Genomic DNA, 18,687 nt, shown 5'->3' on the forward strand with positions numbered 1-18,687 from the left:
AGATGGGGCCGATGTCAGGTCATCTCTGGAGCCCTGGGCCTGGCTCCTGGAGAGGTGCGGGGAGAGGACCTTCAGGGATGGCTGGGCCCAAGCCCACAGAATGAGAGAAATCATGTCTTAGGGGTTCAGAGTGGGTTCGGGATTCAGGTAGCAACAGGTGGACAACAGTCACAAAACAGTAGGGCTTGGGGGGTTGGCCAGGGGCTGGGATGGAAGCTTCCCGCCTGGAGGAAGCCTGGTTGGATGAGCAGGGACCCTGGCCTGGTCACCAGAGAGGAGACCTGGTCCGGCCTGGCTGCTCCAAGGACCCAGTGGTTGGTGGGTCCTTCTGCCCCAGGGATGGCGTGGCCTGGTCTTCATGGTTTAGCTCTGTGGACGCCCCGTCCGAGCATGACCACCTGCTGTGGCCACCAAGGCTTTCCTCGGGCCCTGGTGTTTCTTCTGGGAGCCACAGCTGGAGGAAGAGGTGTAGGTGTCTGTCTCCCCTCTCTCCTTCCTTCCTTCCCATTTCACTTAGGACTCTCCTATTTACTGAGCACCTATGTGCCTGGGACCGTGCTTTCCTTTCCACTCCAGAACCAGTCAGGGCACTCGGGGTGGGGGTGGACCCTGTGTGGAGCGATGAGGGGCCCGGGCCAGGGATGGGCTCAGCTGTGAGCCGCAAGTGTGACTCTGGGCTTCAGTCTCCTGACTGCACCAGGGAAAAGGGGGGATTTGGACCAGAAGATTCCACCCAGCTTTTACTTTCTGCAAGTCCAGCCCCTGGTGGGCTCCGTGCCCTCAGGCAGGCTGCTGAAGCTCTCTGAGCCCCTGGATTGGTGCAACAGCAGCTTTCCCGCTGCCGTGACAGGGGGACCGGTCTTCTCACCACCAGGCCACAGAATTGGCACCAAGCAGGACTCGGGGAGGTGGGAGGGAGGCCTGGGTTTGCAAGCGTTTCTTGAGTACCTGCTGGCGTTGGGCCCTGCAGCTGGAGGGGGTGCCGGGGGGCCACGGAAGAGTTGTTCTCTTTCGAGTATTGGAGGTGACCGAGCACGTTGTGTAACTGCTGGAGGTGATCTAGCACTGAGAGAAGTCGGCGCTCCAGGAGGGAGAAGGGGGTTGGGAGCAAAGTCGCTGAGCCGGTGGCTTAGCTTCATGTGGCTTGTCCCCTATCACAGGAGGACGAAGAGGTTTCGGGCAGGCCTGTGGGTGGTCGGGAAGGTGAGGGCCGGGAAGGTGAGGGCAGCTCAGTGTTCTCTGGGAGGCAGGTGAAATGGGAGGGGTGGAGGGTTGCAGAGGGAGGGAGCGCGGAAGGACCCAGGAGGGGCACAGGGGCACTTAAGAGGCCCCCTGTGGTTTGGGGCCTCACATTTACGACTGGGACTGGAAGTTGGCACTGCTGTACGTGTGCCTGTATGTGTATGCATGTGTGCATGTGCCTGTGTGTGAGCATGTGCATGTGTGTGCATGTGTGCATGTGTGAGCAAGCATATGCATGTGTGTATGCATGTGTGCACATGTGCCTGTGTGAGCATGTGCGTGTGTGTGCATGTGCCCATGTGCATGTGCGTGAGCATATGCATGTGTGTATATGCGTGTGTGCATGTGCCTGTGTGTGAGCATGTGCATGTGTGTATGCGTGTGCCTGTGTGCGTGTGTGTATGTGTGCATGTGTGCCTGAAGGAAGCTCACAATCCATGCAGTGGAGCGGCAGAGTGGTGGTGGGTCTCCTGAGAGGTGATCAGGGAGGGCCTCTTGCAGGAGGTATCACTGAGCGGAGGCCTGAGGGAGAGCCTGCTGGGGGGCGAGGACAAGGGCCCTGAGGCGGGGGTGGGGGGGCATGGGCCTGTCCAGCGAGCAGCAAGTGGCCCATGTGCCCCATTTGGCAAAAATGAGGTATAGTCACGGGGTGGACCGTCTGGATTGCTGGGGACTCGGGTAGCGTCGAGAGGCTTGGGTTTTGTTCTCGAACATAGGAAGCCGCTGAGACGTGGTCTAGCGGGCAGGAGTGAGGGTGCGTGTGGGGCAGGGGCAAGAGGCGGACGGGCCGGGAGGCTATTGGGACCAGCGCTGGGGTGACGGCAAAGATGGAAGGAGAAGCAGAGGAGTAAAAATGTATTTCGTCCTCGACAGGTTGAGGATCATCTGGTTAAAACATGTTTATTGACGAGCAAAGGTGTTCGTGATGTATCGCTGTGTGGAAAGTCATATATTATTAGTCCATTAAAGATGCAGAGCAGGGGAGCACCTGGGAGGCTCGGATCGTTGAGCATCTGCCTTTGGCTCAGGTCGTGATCCCAGGGTCCCGGGATCGAGTCCCGCTTCGGGTTCCCGGCTGAGCAGGGAGTCTGCCTCTCCCTCTGCCTCTCCTTCTCCCCCTGCTTGTGCCCTCTCCCTCTGTCTCTCTCTGTCTCAAATGAATAAATAAAATCTTTAAAAAAAATGCAGAGTAGGGGCGCCTGGGTGGCTCAGGTCGGGCGTAGGATGGAGCCTCGCACTGGGCTCTGCGCTCAGCAGGGAGTCTGCTGGAGATTCTCTCCCTCTCCCTCTGCTCCTCCCCCTACACTCTCTCTCTCTAATAAATAAATGAAATCTTTTTAAAAATGCAGAGCAGGGCAGCCCCAGTGGCTCAGCGGTTTAGCGCCACCTTCGGCCCAGGGCCTGGTCCTGGAGACCCAGGATCGAGTCCCACGTCGGGCTCCCTGCAAGGAGCCTGCTTCTCCCTCTGCCTGTGTCTCTGCCTCTCTCTCTCTGTGTCTCATGAATAAATAAATAAAATCTTTAAAAAAATGCAGAAGTAAAGTTCAGAAGGGTCTTCACCCGCCAATATCGTCCTCGTGTTGTGTAGGAAATTTTGACTCTATTCTTTTGACTTCTTGGTATTTTCCGGGTTGTTTGATTGACAGCGGAGGCGAACCCAATGATGTGACGCTGCCAACCCCCGTGTCCCCCCTGCCTCCCCGCCCCCTCCCAGGAGTACGAGGAGCGCCTGGCCCGGCTGAGGGCCGACTATGAGGCGGAGCAGGAGTCCCGGGCCCGGCTGGAGGAGGACATCACTGCCATGCGCAACTCGTACGACGTGAAGGTGTCCACGCTGGAGGAGAACCTGCGCAAGGAGACAGGTGGGCGCCCGGCCCGGGCTGTCACGAGGTGGCCGGCCGGCTCCCTTCCCCATATTACTAACGGATGTTTATAGAGCACTTCCTGCACGCCAGGCTCAGTTCTAGTTACGCCTCACGGCAGCCCCGCAAGGCAGCTACCGCAATGATCCTCATTTGGTAGGTAAGGAAACTGAGGCACAGAGAGGGTGAGTAACTTGTCCATGGTCACACAGCTGGTAGAGTCGAGTCAGGATGGGAACCCAGGCAGTGTTCTTATCCACACAGCATTGCACCCGGGAAACCTTGGCCGCAGGCTGGGCCCTAGCCGAGGCTGAGCTAGCCTCACAATGTATCTCCCATATTTCATAGGTAAGTTCCTTCCCCCAGTTCCTTCTCCCGGTTCTGGTCTCCTCTCCTTTCTGAGACCGCCTGTTACCAAAGCAACCACATCCCAAAATAAGGATTCAATTATTAGCAAGGACTTTCACCTAGCTGAAGGTTTTCGTTGTGTTTTGTATATTCCGGAATGTTCCTCCCTACCATTATCATCCAAACACCTGTGCTGCCAGGCAGCTCCGACTTCCTGGTACTCACATAAATACTGTAAAATCCATCTTTTTTTTTTTTTCAATTTTTTATTTATTTATGATAGTCACAGAGAGAGAGAGAGAGGTAGAGACAGGCAGAGGGAGAAGCAGGCTCCATGCAGGGAGCCTGATGTGGGACTCGATCCTGGGTCTCCAGGATCATGCCCTGGGCTAAACCGCTGAGCCACCGGGGCTGCCCCACAGTGTTCATTTAACTCCCACGGATCTAGCATAGCCTGTGGACGAGAGCCCTGAGCTGGGTGCCGCTGTCTCCTTGCTGATCAGGAGCTCTCGGCCTTGGAGGCAGTAAGACCCACAGGGCAGTCACCTTATGTATTAAGAGCAGACCCAAGGCAGGGTGGGAAGAGCCCAGCAACTAATGGCTATGGAGGCCAGAGGATGGAGAGCTCCTGGTGCCAGTCAGGGAAGACTTCCTGGAAGAGGAGGAAGGAGACAGAGTCTGAGTTCTGATCGAGGAGATGGGAGGCCAGTATTTGGGGGCCTGGGAGGCCCTGACTCTTAAGCCCATCCCTTAGAGACAGCGCACTTGGGACCGGCTCCCAGGGGGTCGCTCATCCCACTCCGTGAGGAGCTAAAGGGAGTCTCCACTCGCAGAGGCTGTCCTGAAGGCGGAGGTCCTCAAGGCGCAGGGCATGTCCAGGGCCGAGTTTGCCAACAGGTCTGAGCACTCCCCCGCCTTCCACTATGAGACGGCCGTGAAGCCTGAGATCTACTCCATGGCGCACACCCTGCCCGGCGAGGATGTCTCCAAGACTGAGGTTTCTCCCGGGTTCGAGGAGCTGCCCAAGGCGGAGACCTCCAAGTCTGAGCTGTCTCTGGGGTCTGATGAGTTGTCCGGGTTCGAGGAGACCTCCATGTCCGAGGCCTTCCCCGGGCCTCGGGACGAGGCGGAGGCCAAGGGCAGATACTTCCCAGACCGGTGCCTCCACGGGGAGGCCACAGAGCCGCTGCAGGAGGGGCCTGTCCCCCAGGAGGAGGAGGAGGAGGAGGAGGAGGAGCAGCAGCCCCGGCTGTCGGCCCTGGAGCTGTTCCCCAGCCTGCACGACCCATTTGCCGAGGTGGAAGCCAAGCTGGCCAGGCTCTCCTCCACAGTGGCCGGGACAGAGGTGCTGCAGGCCGGTGGACCCAAGGTCCCCTCGCAGGTAACTGATGTCCAGAAATCCAGCAGGCAGAGCTCAGCTGGGGGCACACAGGTCACTGGGCATGCACAGACGTCCAGCCTCCGCTGCTCTGGCACCAGCCCCACCGTCTGTGCAGTGGCTCTGGCTTGGTGGTGGCAGGCTCACGGGGACTGGCCTTCAGGGGTCCGGGAGAGAGCAGCTCTCTCATGCTCTGTAAATCGGCAGGGGAGAGGGATGGAGATAGGAGGCTTTGCCAGGTGGCCACCTGTTCTGCTAGTGGAGGGACACCTACCTGGGGGCTGTGCTGAGTTGCCATGGTTACACCGAGCTTCCAGGCCTGGAGATGCCCAGGAGGCCTTGGTCAGCCTTCTTGCCCTGGCAGGCTGGGGTCTGCGGGAAGGAAGGCAGCTTCTTTCCAGGCACCGTCCAGAGATCCAGCTGCTTCTCCCCTCTCCACCTACTTTTATGTTTTAAATTCTCTTCTGCTTCTCTCCCTTTTGTTCTTTTCCCTCTGCTTTGCTTCCTTTCCTGTGTGTATGTGTGTGTGTAAAGAGCGCAGGTCTTTGAACCACACAGACCAGGGTTAAACCCCAGCTCTACCCTCACATAGTTGTGTGACCTTGGGCAGTCACCTCTCTGGGCCTTTGGTTCCTCTCTACAAACTGGGGGTGCTGAGCATGATTTATGGGAGGTCATGCAGGCGGCGCTCCCAGAGCACACTTCTCCCCGGTTCTCTCAGTTCTCTCTTCCCTGTCCTCTCCTCTCCTCGCCCCTGCTCCCCATGGGTCCCCTCAGCAGTGACAGGCAGGAGGAGGTGGTGGTCCTGGGGCTTGGGGCACTGAAGGGGGGGAGGACAGGGAGCGGAGGATGATTCCGGCCTACTGTCCCTCTTCCTCCCCCGCCCCGGCCTCTCTCCCGCAAGCACCCTTCCCTGACCGATCTGCTGGGGCCTGGTATTGATGTCACTGGGTCTGAAGCTGAGACAACTGCCTGCCTCCTGCCCAAGACTGTGAGTTCCTCCCCCGGGCCAGACCCTCGGGTGGAGGGAGGAGTTCCCAGGAGCCTGGGTCTTCCTGTAACACTTGGGGCCTCCATGTCCTCTTCCACGAAACGGGACGACGGCCCCAGTTTATCCGAGTTGGCCTGTTGCAAAGCATTATTATTACTTCTTATTATTGATGTGATTGAGAGGCCACTATTCAGCAATATTCAGACTTTCCTTGGCCTTGGAAGCCTGTTGAAAGCATGGAGGCCCAGCGTGTGCTGAGGGTGAGGGCAACAGGGCAGGGGCTGGGGTCCCCGAGGTGCTGGCAGGGAAGCCCCGAGGTCCTGTGAGAGCCCCTTCCTCTTCTCTTCTGCTTAAGAAAGCACAACAGGCCACAGGGAACAGGAGAAGGGCTCTAAATCCACCCACATGTGTGGAGAGAGAACTACGTGCCAGCCTCTGGACTGGATCACGGGGTAGGAGCTGGCACCCTCGAGGCTCTCAGTAGATGGGAGATGGGGTGGCCAGGGGCAGCCTGGCTGTCAGGTGACACTGAGATGGGCCCCAAGCAGGGAGAAGGGGCCGCGGCCGAGCATCAGGCCGGGGGTGGCACGGGCCAAAGTCTCAGGGCTGGGAGGGTCTGGACTTTCTCAGCAATGGACCAACGAGGCCAGAGAAGCAGCAGGGTGGACGGGGTGCGGGCAGGGGAGGCAGGGGGAGGCAGGGAGGGCCCGAAGGCCGCGGGAGAAGCTGGATTTTACCGCAAACGCACTGGGAATCCACGAAAGGGTTCTGATCAGGAAAAGGCCGCGAGTGGTTTCTATTTGGAGAGAATTGCCGTAGCTGCCGTGGGAGCCTGGGTCCAGGGGCAGGAGAGCAAGACGGAAACTCTTTTGGGGTGTTGGAGGAAATGGTGGAAGTGGGAACCTGATTGGGTGCATTTTTGTAGAACTGGGTGCCTTCAAGGCAGAAGTGACCCGTCCCAGGCTGCGAGGGGCCCGGATGCCGCCGTCGGGGATGGAGGCGCCATGAGCTCCTGTCCGGGGGGCCCGGCCTCTCTGCCTCCACCTTGGTTTCTCTCTGCACGCAGGAGGCTGGCCAGGGTCCCGAAGTGGTGGCCCAGGCCGCGGTGGCGTTGGAGCCTCCGCCTGAGCCCTTGCTGGCCGTGACAAGCGTGAGAAGGGACAGTGTGGGTGTGGAGGTGGCGGTGCTGACCGACGAGCTGCTCCCCGTCGTGGACCAGGAGCGGGTGCTGGCCCGGTGAGTGCTGGGGCTCGGGGCGGGTGGGACCCCGGGGCAGGGCAGGAGGGCGCTGTGTCCTGGGCACAGCAGCGGGGGTGTCCACAGATTCTCCACTGAACCTCCACTCCTGATGAGGCCCAAGAGGCCCTGATCCGCTCTAGGAGCGGGGGGGGGGGGGGGGGGTGCGGGGACAGTGCTAGTCAGCTGGGTGGCCAGGGCGCTGCTCGGGAACCGTGCCCCCAGCCCCTCCAGCACCTGCTTGGGGAGCAGCCTCTCTGGGAGAGAGGGAAGGGACTGTTGTCTGCCTGGCATTCGCAGGACTCCCAGGGCGGGTGGTGCGGGCTCCCCTCAGCTCCCAGAGAGCCTGCAGTGCCCCCACCCCGGGTGTGAGACCTGCTCGCCCTAGGGACCAGGCTCCCTGACCCCCTCAGAGGCTGCCCGCCTGGGGAGCTGGGCTTTCTTCACTCTGTGCAAGTCACTTAACATTCCTGAGCCTCGATTCTCACTCCCATAAATGGGAATAACGTGAGGCCCACCTCTGTGACAGCCCCTGGCTGGCGGGTCAATCACCTCCGGGCTGTGGTGAACTCAGTCCCACAGGCCACAGGTCACGTGCGAACCGAGCAGGGACTGTTGCCAGAAACCAGGATGCAAGGATGAGTGAGCTGCCCCGTTGGCCTTCAAGGGCCCACAGTCTGAGGGGAGGCAGCTACCCAGGCCCAGGGAGGACCAGCCTCCGTAGCCTGAGAAGCCAGTGGGTTGTGCAGTCGACTGTCTGGGCTCCCATCCGCCTCCACCCTGCCTACCTCTACCACCTGGGCCAACTCTAAAACTCCCTGTGCCTTAACTTCTCATCTACAAAACCTGGTGATAATAAGAGCTCCAGCTTGAGAAGCTCGTCGTGAGGGTCAAGTGAGACCATGCCTGCCGAGCGCCAGGCACCGAGAGAACTCTGGGCCCACGTGGCCGTGTTCAGGGGGTGGTCTGGAGCACGGGCAGGGAAGGCTTCGCAGAGGCCTCCACTTTCCGTGTCTCGTGGTAGCTTTGCTCAGCTCCACCTGAATGGGGTTTGCAGGACAGATGCCCCAGGTGGCCTCTGAGATACAGGGGGCACAGCCTGGCTGCTGGGAGAACAAGCAGCTTGGAGCACTGGAGTGAGCCGGGCGGGAGGCTGCAGAGGGAGGGGGTGAGGTACGGTGCCCCGGTGCACTGCACAGCCTTCCCCCCCAGGGCTGCTCTGGTCATGCAGGGTGTGGGGACCCTCAGCTCTGGGAGGCCCGTGCTGGCAGGTGACAGGTGGCAGGCGGGCTCTGGGCCCGTCCTGTTGTGCCGATGAGCTCACAGGCTTGAGTGGATCTGCTCGGAGCCCCGATCCTGACCCCAGCCAGAGGCCTCCCCTTTCCGAGCCTGCGTCCATGTCTGTGAGGGGTTGTCGCAAGGACCCCACGACATCCTTCTGGACACCAAGCGCGCAGTGACAGCCAGATGCTGTCACATGTGCCTTCTTCTCCGTGCTGGCAGCCTGCAGCTGTTGGAGCAGCAGGTGGTTGGAGGGGAGCAGGCCAAGAACAAGGACCTGAAGGAGAAGCACAAGCGGCGGAAGCGGTACGCAGACGAGCGCAAGAAGCAGCTGGTGGCGGCCTTGCAGAACTCGGACGAGGACAGCGGGGACTGGGTGCTGCTCAACGTCTACGACTCCATCCAGGAGGAGGTGTGGGCTAAGAGCAAGCTGCTGGAGAAGATGCAGAGGAAGGTGAGGCCCCAGCCCACCCTGCACCCCCTGCACCCCCCATGCCCGGTACATTCATTGTTGCGCGCCAGCATCTAGTCAGCGCCTGCTGTGTGCCATGCTGGCCCTGGAGGCAGTCACAGTGACAGACGTATCTGCTGTGCAGGGAGCGTGTATGTGACAAATAGCACAGCGGAGAAATAAGCGACGGTGCCAGAGAGTGCTGTGAAGGGAATCCTAGAGGAGGATGGTGATGGAGGGGAGACGTTAGGGTTTGAAGGCCATGGCCAAGAAAGAATTCTTGAGACGTCTTGGGTGCAAAGAGGTGGTTTTATTAAAGCATGGGGACAGGACCCGCGGGCAGGAGGAGCTGCGCAGGGGTCATGAGAAGTGGCCCATTCTACACTCGAGGTGGGAGGGGGTTAGGGAGAGCGTGCGGCTCTAAGGAATTTTGGCAGCGAAGTTTCCAGGACCTGGAGGGGCCTGGCTGTTGTTGGGAGAGGTCATTCACGACTGTGTAACAAAACCCGAGTCCCTAGACCCTTCCGATGTATGTCGGTGGGGCATATGCTTGGGGGATGACTGCCAGCAGGATCTTGGCCGGGGTAGAGATAAAGGAAGTTTCCAAAGGGATTTTTATGTGTTAAAGTAGATCACAGGATCCCGGGGTTGGGGGAGCGGGCTGAGATTGCCTCTCGCCCTTAGCCAAGTGTCACCATCAAGGCGGCTGAGTCCCTAGGGGAATGTCCCTCGGCCTCTTTCAAGGACTTGTCAGTGGGCTGCAGGCAGTAAGGAAATTCAATAATTTTTTTCTGCCTTTGTTTCCCACATCAGTGGCTTTATTTTTTATTTTTTCATTTTGATTTAAGTATACACATGTGCACATCACAAGTGTGCAACTTAACTCACTTGCACGGAGTGCACGCTCCCATGACACTGGCACCCACATTGGGGGACTGAACGTTAACAGAACCCCAGAAGTTCCCAGGGCCACCTGAGGGGGTGCAGGAGGTCCTCCTGGAGGAGGCGGTGACTTCTGTGGTGGGATCTGAACCTCAGGTAAGGCGGGGCCGGGTCATGCGTGACCTGAAGGAAGAGCCTTCCGGGCCCAGGGAGGGGCTGGTGCTGAGTGTGAGATTAGTGGCACCAGGAGCGGAAGGGAGGCAGTGTGACAGAGCGCGGGCAGTGAGGACAAGACAGAGGAGGAGCTGCCATCCGCTTCCCTGGGGGCTCTGGGCCCCGCATGTCCCCCTTGCCCGGCCGCAGGACACCCCTTGTCCCCGCCTGACACTGCCAACCCAAGCATCTCGCCAAAGCAGAAGTTGATGTTTTTTCCTCTTTGAACCCCTGTCATGTTTACATTTTCTTGGATATTTTTGTGTTTTTTCTTAATACCCTTTTATGTTTTCAGCCAAATTTGTTCTTCCCGAGATGTCTTCTAATGTGGTCTACGCACCTAAGTCTGAAAAAGAATTATTTCTGGAGTTCCGTTAAGGTCCCAGTTTACATCTCTTTTATTTCTGTCCATTTCCACTTTAAGGCTTTTGGATTGCTGATTTAAAATGTTCCTACGTGTGAATTTAAGGAAATTGTATTCACGTCAGGATGTTGGGGTACGCTTTGGTTCTGCGTGCTCGTGCTTTGGGGAGAATTTTCTGCTGCTGAAGTGTTTTGATTTTCATTTCCTGGTTCTTATAGTAGCTTTGATTAGCTACTTCTGCTCTTTTCTGTTCTTTTTTGTTGTTGTTGTTCATTTTTTAAAAAAGATTTTTATTTATTCATTTGAGAGAGACACAGAGATAGAGAGAGCACGAGCTGAGGGAGGAGCAGAGGGAGAGGGAAAAGCTGGCTCCCCACTGAGCAGGACCCCAGGATCATGACCCGAGCTGAAGGCAGATGCTTAACCTGCTGAGCCACCCAGGCGCTCCTCTTTTCTGTTTATTTTGCAGTGTCTTGTGTTTCTGCATTTTCAGTACCGGCTGAAAGCAGAGGTGAAGGTTTGGACGGCTGGCTGGGTTTGCTCAGTCCACAGCATGCTCTTCTGTTCATATAGGGAAGTGCAGTGTTAAATAGACTGTCCCCTACTGCTGTGTACTTAGCATATCACCACAATGGAGTTGCCTAAAATAACACACATTTCTTATCTCACAGTTCTGTGGGTCGGGGTCCAGCTCCAACATGGCTGGTTCCTCTGCTTTGAATTCCAGAGGGCTGGAACCAAGGTGCAGGCAGGGCTGCGTTTCCTTCAGAGGTTCTGGTGAAGAATCCATGTCCAGGGCCATTCGGGTTGTTGACAGGATTCAGTTCTATGTGGTTGTAGGACTGAGGTTCCCAAGTCCTTGCAGGCTGTCTGCTGGGGTTCGTTCTGTTTCTAGAGGCTGCCTGCCTTTCTAGGCTCATGACCCCCCTCAAAGACTGCCAGGGCCAGCCGCTCCTAGGCTTCAGCTCTCTGACTCGACTCCTGTCTCCTTCCTCTGAAGCATCTCTTCTAATGCCTGTCCTCTGCCTGGCTCTCTGCTCCCCTGTGTAAAGCCTGTGTGGTTACACTGGGCTCACCAGATGATCCAGGATAATCTCCCCCATTTTAAAGCCAACAGATTAATAACTTCAATTCCATTTGCAAAGTCCTTTTTGCTGTGTAAGGGAACATAGTCACAGGCACATACCAAGGGGTGGAAATCATAGGGGTCAAGACCTTCCTTCCAAATTTTGTTCTCACTTTTGGGTTCTCTCTCTCTCTCTTTCTCTCTCTCTCTCTTTCTCTCTCTCTCTCTCTCCAGGTGGGAGGGTTCAGTGTGTCCTTTGTAATTTTCTTTTGTTTCTTTTTTAAAAAATATTTATTTGAGAGAGAAAGAGAGAATGAGCAGGGGGGAGAGACAGAGGGAAAGGGAGAAGCAGACTCCCCTCTAAGCAGGGCCTGAGGACGGGCTCAGTCACAGGACTCTGGGATCATGACCTGAGCTGAAGGCAGACGCTTAACCACCTGAGCCACCCAGGTGCCCTGTGATTTCCTCTTGTTTCTGTAGGACTTTTTATTTTGCACCTCAAGGGGTCTCCCACATCTAAACACCCCCCAGAAGCAGTGCCTTGCAGAGACTAACCCCTCGGTCTCTATAGAGACTTGCAGAGAAAGGTTCATCTTGGAGAGAGTGACTCACATTCCAGTCTCTTCCATTGGTTTCACAGTATCAGATCTGTTGTCAGTATTTTCCCACTCAGAGTGAGGCTTTCTCTCTTGGGGAGGTATTTTATCTGCTTCCAGCACCTTGCCCTTCCCCTTCCACCCTTTCCTGGGTGCTTTCCACTCATCCCCGCTGTGGGGCGGGCCCACCAGTCTGCTGGACTTCTGGTATTTTGGACCTGCTGGTGGAGGCTGAGCGGAGGGTGGTTTCGTTTTCTCTCACTGTTTTATGTGTTGTTTTAGAGGGTCTCCCTGGAGAGATTCAGATATGGGTAGCTTCCATTATCCCCAGGTATCTAGAACTGAGAGAGAGAGAGTGAGAGAGCACACAAGCAGCGAGGAGGGGCAGAGGGAGAGGGAGAAGCAGACTCCCCACTGAGCAGGGTGTCTGACAACAAGGGGCTCAATTCCAGGACCCTGAGATCATGACCTGAGCTGAAGGCAGACACTTAACTGACTGAGCCACCCAGGCACCCCAGCTTTTGTTTTTGAATATAAACAAATATGTGTGTGTGGACAAATCCGCCATCCACACATGTACATACGTGTATATACAATCTCCCTTCTTAGATCAAAGTAGCTACAAACACACTTTCCTCTGCCTAGACTTTTTTCACATAACGATACGTCCTGGAGGTCACTGGGTAGCAGTCTCTAGAAGTAGTCCTCATTCCTTTTTATAGCCACGTGGCGCTCCATTGTGGGGGTGTGTCATTGTTTATTCCAGCAGCTCTCTCTCTCTCTCTCTTTCTCTCTCTCTCTCTTTCTCTCTCTCTCTCTCTTCTTAAGTAGATTCCACACCCAGCGTGGAGCCCAATGCGGGGCTTGGACTCCCAACGCTGAGCAAGACCTGAGCTGAGATCAAGAGTCGGACACTTAACCATCGGGCCACCCAGAAGCCCCTCCAGGAGCTCTCTCCTGATGGGCATTTGGGTTGTCTCCAGGCTTTTGCTATGATAAAGAGCTCTGTAGTGAATAATCTGTGCACGCTACTTTTAGATTTAGGGTGGGTTTCTTTAGAATTGATTCCTCCAGCTGGGACTGCTGAGACAGAGTGAATGCCTATGTGATTTGGATAGCTGTTGCCAACTTCTCCCAGGGTGTGGGGGGGGTGCTGAGGGGAATCCTTTTGCATTTCCATCAGCATGTATGAGTGTGCTTTCTTATAGCCTCGCCAGGTTGCATTTTTCTTACTGTTGAGCAAGGCTGAGACATTTTTTCATATGTTTTAGGGATGACTGCACTTCTTTCCCTCTGAACTGGGTTCACATCTTTAGCCCATTTTTCTGTAAGGTGGTGCTTCCTCTCCTTTCCCCACTTGTAGAAACCTTAACAGCAGGAGTATTGTAACTAATATTAGGAATATCAATATTCCTTGGTGTGTGACCTGTTTATCTGTGAAAGATGTTGGAAATATTTCTATTTCACTTGCATTTGTCTTTTTACTATGCTTTATGGTATTTTGGCTAGACAAAAGAATTTTTTTAAGTTTTATTTTGTCAAATTATCAACTTTCTATCGTTGCATGTAGATTTGTAGTCAGTTGAGAAAGTTCATTTATGTTTCCTTCTAGAACTTGTATAGTTACTTTCTTTTTTATTATTCATTTATACTAAAAAGTATAAAGAGAGAGAGAGAGAGAGAGTGAGCGGTGAGGGATAGAGGGAGCGGGAGAGAGAGAATCTCAAGCAGACTCCCCATGAGTGAAGAGCCCAAGATGGGGCTTGATCTCACAACTCTGAGATCATGACCTGAACTGAAATCAGGAGTCAATGCTTAACTGAATGAGTCCCCAGACAGCCCATCTTTATTTCTTTTTACATTAAATTTGATCCACTTGGAATTTATCCTGGTGCATGTGTGGGGAGCTGATTCAATTTTATCTGTTCCACATGGCTCTCCTTGTTTCCTAGGAGAAACTTTTTGTTTTCAAAAAGTCCATTTATTCTTCACTAACTTCACCTGTTGCCTTTATTGTAAGCTAAAGTTCTATAACCATTTAGAGATGTATTTCTGATTTTTCTACTAATTTCTCTTGCTCTATTCATGTACCAGTGCCAACCACTTTATTTGATATTCAGGGACTTTTTTGTTTTTTGTTTTTTGTTTTGTTTTCAGGAGGAAAGATATACAATTTTTATTTGATGTTAATATTTTTACATCGTATGGGGGTCTCAAGAGAAGGAAGTGAAAACCCTAAAGAGATAGACCTGGAGGCTTATATACTATTTTAACAAAGGGCCATAAACTTGTGGTGAAGTGTCAAAAGAAAAGTATTTTGAGCTTCTAGGGGCAGCAAATTGTGGGAAGGTAAGTATATGGGGGAAATTAATGCAAGATAAGTGTTCTTTAAAAGGTTTATTATGCAGATTCCTCTTGATGCTGTCACTGGGATGATAAATCTAGCATCATCTCCAGTGATTAAGAGCAGTTCCACCCCTCTTGTTGAGAGAAGGGAGGGGGAATACCTTCACAAAGAGAAATTTATGCCCTTTATGCCCTGCTTTTAGGCAAATGGGGGAGGGTAAAGAGCTTTTTTCTGTGTCTGCTGTTTCTCAGTTGCCTTCAGCTCAAAGTAATTCTTATACCAAAGTGGAATATTTTGGGGTACCATATTCTGATCCCTTTCACCTCTCAGTGGCAACCCTTAATCAATAGGAAGCTAGAAGCTAGCAGACAAATGCCCTAGATGCCCTCCTAGGAGGCATTGTGTAAGGTTTTTCATTGAAAGCAGTGGAATCTAGCTCCCACTGCCTTCAGCAATGACTTATATAAAACACCTTTAGAGTGATTCTCACTTTTGTCTTTTCCTTACCAAGTTTCCTGGCTTCATTTTCCATGTAAATTACTGCCTTTAAATTCTCTATTAGCCTTTGTTTTTAGGGAAATCCAAATCAAGACAATCTTCTTTTTTTTTTTTTAATTTTTATTTATTTATGATAGTCACACACAGAGAGAGAGAGAGAGAGGCAGAGACACAGGCAGAAGGAGAGGCAGAGACACAGGCAGAGGGAGAAACAGGCTCCATGCACCGGGAGCCTGACGTGGGATTCGATCCCGGGTCTCCAGGATCGCGCCCTGGGCCAAAGGCAGGCGCTAAACCGCTGCGCCACCCAGGGATCCCCAAGACAATCTTCTTGATTTTACTTCTTCTGATCAGGGACTTTGTAATATGTTTTATAATTTCATAGGGCTAATCTTCTGTCAATGATCTTCTATTCCAGGTTTTCTGTATATTCTTACTTGTTTGTTTTTTTTCAAAATGAATTATATAAATGACTGGGTTCTAGGGCAACAGTAAAAAGGGGAGAGAAGTACAGAAAAAAAATTGGTGGAATTTTTGGGGGAATCACATTATATCCATACATTAACTTGAAGGTATTGATACCCTCATGAGGCTGGATTTTTCTGTCCAGGATCGTGGTATATCTTCTGTTAGTTCAGATCAATGTTGGTGTCACTCAAGAATATTTTATAAATTTCCCCCCATCGGCTTTGAACATATCTTGTTAATTTCACACCTAGGTATATTTTATTTGCTTTCTTCTGTGGGGTATCCTGTTCCATTGTGTCTTCTCACTAAGTTTTATTTGTAAAATGAAGACTATTGGCTTTAAAAATATTTTTTAAAAGATTTTATTTATTCATGAGAGACAGAGAGAGAGAGAGAGAGAGAGAGAGAGGCAGAGATACAGCAGAGGGAGAAGCAGGCTCCATCCAGGGAGCCCGACGTGGGACTCGATCCTGGGTCTCCAGGATCAGGGCCTGGGCTGAAGGCGGCGCTAAACCTCTGAGCCACCTGGGCTGCCCTTAAAAATATTTTTTAAAAATTGTGAAATAGAAGGGAACACTTCTTAACTTATTCTATGGGGCCAATATCACCTGATACCAAAACCATACAAAGACATAACAAGAAAACTATAGACTAATCCTTTTTATGAATACCAACACAAAATGCTCCACAAAATACTAGCAAACCAAATCTATATCATGCCACAGTGGGATTTATCCTAGGAATGCAAGGTTGGTTTAGTATCCCAAAATCAATTAAGCCAATATACCATTTCAATAGAATAACGGACAGAACTCACATGATCATCTTAATAGATGCAGAAAAAGTTTTTGAAAAAATTTAATGCCTGTAGTGATAAAAACATCCAGGAAACTAGGAATAGAAGGGAGCTTCTTCATTCTGATAAAAGGCATCTATGACATGTCATACTTAATGGTGAAAGATTGAATGCTTTCTCTCTAAGAGAAGAAACAAGACAAGAATGTCTGCTCTCACCACTTCTATTCAACACTGGGCTGGAGCTTCTAGCTAGGGCAGTTAGGTAAGAAAGTGAAATAAAAGGCATTGAGATTGAAAAGGAATAGGTAAAACTATTTCTATTTGCAGACGACATGATCTTTTATGTAGAAGATCCTAAGGAATCCACTAAAAACAAAACAAAACAAAATCCAAACCCTAACTACGAGAATCAATTAACAACTTCAGCAAGGTTGTAGGATACAAGATCAATAAGCAGAAAACAATTTTATTTCTACATACTTGCAATGAACAATCCACAAATAAAATTAAGAAAACAATTCCATGTCTGGCACAGTCTGTACAGCATGTGACTCTTGATCTCAGGGTCATGAGTTCAAGCCCTGCATTGAGTGTGGAGCCTACTTAAAAAAAATGTATAATATCCAGGGATCCCTGGGTGGCGCAGCGGTTTGGCGCCTGCCTTTGGCCCAGGGCGGGATCCTGGAGACCCCGGATCGAGTCCCACATCAGGCTCCCGGTGCATGGAGCCCACTTCTCCCTCTGCCTGTGTCTCTGCCTCTCTCTCTCTCTCTCTGTGACTATCATAAATAAATAAAAATTTAAAAAATGTATAATATCCAAAAAGATTAAAAAAGAAAACAATTCCATTTGCAATACATCAAAAAGAATAGAATACTCAGGAATAAATTTAACAAAAGAAGTGTAAAGCTTATATTCCAAAAAACTATAAAACATTGTTGAAAGAATTTAAGAATATCTAAATAAATGGAAAGATATCCCATGTTCATGGATTGGAAGACTTAATATTGATAGGATGGGAATACACTTCAAACATCTACAGATTCAAGGCGGTCGCTATCAAAGTCCCAACTGGCTTCTTTGCAGCATTTGACAAGCTGACCCTAAAGTTCATATGGAAATTTGAGGGACTCAGAATAGCCAAAAACAATCTTAAAACGAACACAGTTGGAGGACTCACACACAATTTCAAAACTTGTTACAAATTACAGTAATCCAGACTGTGTGGTACTGGTATAAAGACAGCATATAGGTCAATGGAATGGAATTGAGAGTCCATAAATAAACTTTTGTGTTTATAGTCAGTTGATTTTTAACAAGTGTGCCAAGATGATTCAGTGGAGAAAAGACAGTCTTTTCAACAAATGGTGCTGGGATAACTAGATGGCCAGCATGGCAAAGAATGATATCAGACCCCAACCTCACACCATATACACAAATTAATTCAAAATGGATCAACAGGGCAGCCCAGGTGGCTCAGTGGTTTAGCGCCTGCCTTCGGCCCAGGGCATGATCGTGGAGACCCGGGATCGAGTCCCACGTCAGGCTCCCTGCATGGAGCCTGCTTCTCCCTCTGCCTGTGTCTCTGCCTCTCTCTCTCTCTGTGTATCTCTCATGAATAAATAAATAAATAAAATCTTAAAAACAAAACAAAATGGATCAACAGACTAAACATAAGAGCTAAAACTGTAACACTCAAAGGTGTAAATATTTGTTACCTTACATTAGACATTGCTGGGGTGCCTGGGTGCCCAGTCAGTTAAGCAGCTGCCTTCGGCTCAGGCTATAATCTCAGGGTCCTGGGATCAAGCCCTGTGTTGGGCTCCCTGCTCAGCGGAGAGTCTGTTTCTCCCTTTCCCTCTGTGTACTCTCTTTTGCTCTCTTTCTCCCTCACTCTCAAGTAAATAAAAAAAGTCTTAAAAAAATTAGACACTACTTTCTCGGGTCTGATATCAAAAGCACAAGCAACAAAGGAAAAAATACATTGGGCTTAATCAAAATGAAAACTTTTGTGCTTTAAAGGATACTGCAAGAAAGAGAAAATACAGCCCATAGGATGAGAGAAAATATTTGCAAATCATCTATATCCCAATAAGGTGCTTATATCCAGAACATATAAAGAACCCTTACAATTCAAGAATAAAAATACAATCTAACTTAAAAATGGGCAAAGGATCTGAGCAGACATTTCTCCAAAGAAGATAAACAAATGGCCAGTCAGCACAAGAAACTGTGCTCAACATCATTAGCCACCAGGGAAAGGCAAATATCTACAATGCAAAACTGCCATCTATGGTATAGAGATACCACCTCACGCCCGCAAGGGAAACTGTAATAAAACAGATAGATGATAACCAATGTTGGTGAGGATGTGGAGAAATTAGTGCCTCATACATTGCTGGTGGGAATGGAAAATGGTGCAGCTGCTTTGGAAAATAGCCTGGCAGTTCCTCAGTGGGTGAAACATAGTGTTAGCCTGTGACCCAGCAGTTAACAAGCAAGAGAAATGAAACTATGTCCACAGAAAAACTTGTACACCAAGGTTCATAGCAGCCTTATTCATTGAAGCCCCAAAGTGAAAACAGTCATGAATGGAAAAATAAAATGTGGTATAGTCACATAATGGAATATTATTTGGCGATAGAAAGGAATGAAATCTTGGGGCT

General features: G+C 51.5%; 1 protein-coding gene across 10 annotated transcripts in view; it reads left to right on the forward strand.

Moving 5' to 3' along the window:
• The window catches only part of KIF17 (kinesin family member 17), a 42,298-nt gene that overhangs the window by 16,572 nt on the left and 7,039 nt on the right, over positions 1-18,687 (forward strand). For 9 of the 10 annotated variants that reach the window (XM_072828006.1, XM_072828009.1, XM_072828012.1 and 6 more), the window contains exons 7-11: positions 2,957-3,104; positions 4,286-4,833; positions 5,735-5,821; positions 6,888-7,057; positions 8,561-8,792. In XM_072828006.1, the coding sequence (XP_072684107.1) occupies positions 2,957-3,104; positions 4,286-4,833; positions 5,735-5,821; positions 6,888-7,057; positions 8,561-8,792 (1,185 nt within the window). The remainder of the gene's footprint in view (positions 1-2,956; positions 3,105-4,285; positions 4,834-5,734; positions 5,822-6,887; positions 7,058-8,560; positions 8,793-18,687) is intronic. The other variant, XM_072828011.1, reaches the window with a different exon arrangement.

This window comes from Canis lupus, chromosome 5 (genome assembly GCF_048164855.1).
Source record: "Canis lupus baileyi chromosome 5, mCanLup2.hap1, whole genome shotgun sequence".
In the NCBI taxonomy this organism is placed as follows: Eukaryota; Metazoa; Chordata; class Mammalia; order Carnivora; family Canidae; genus Canis; species Canis lupus.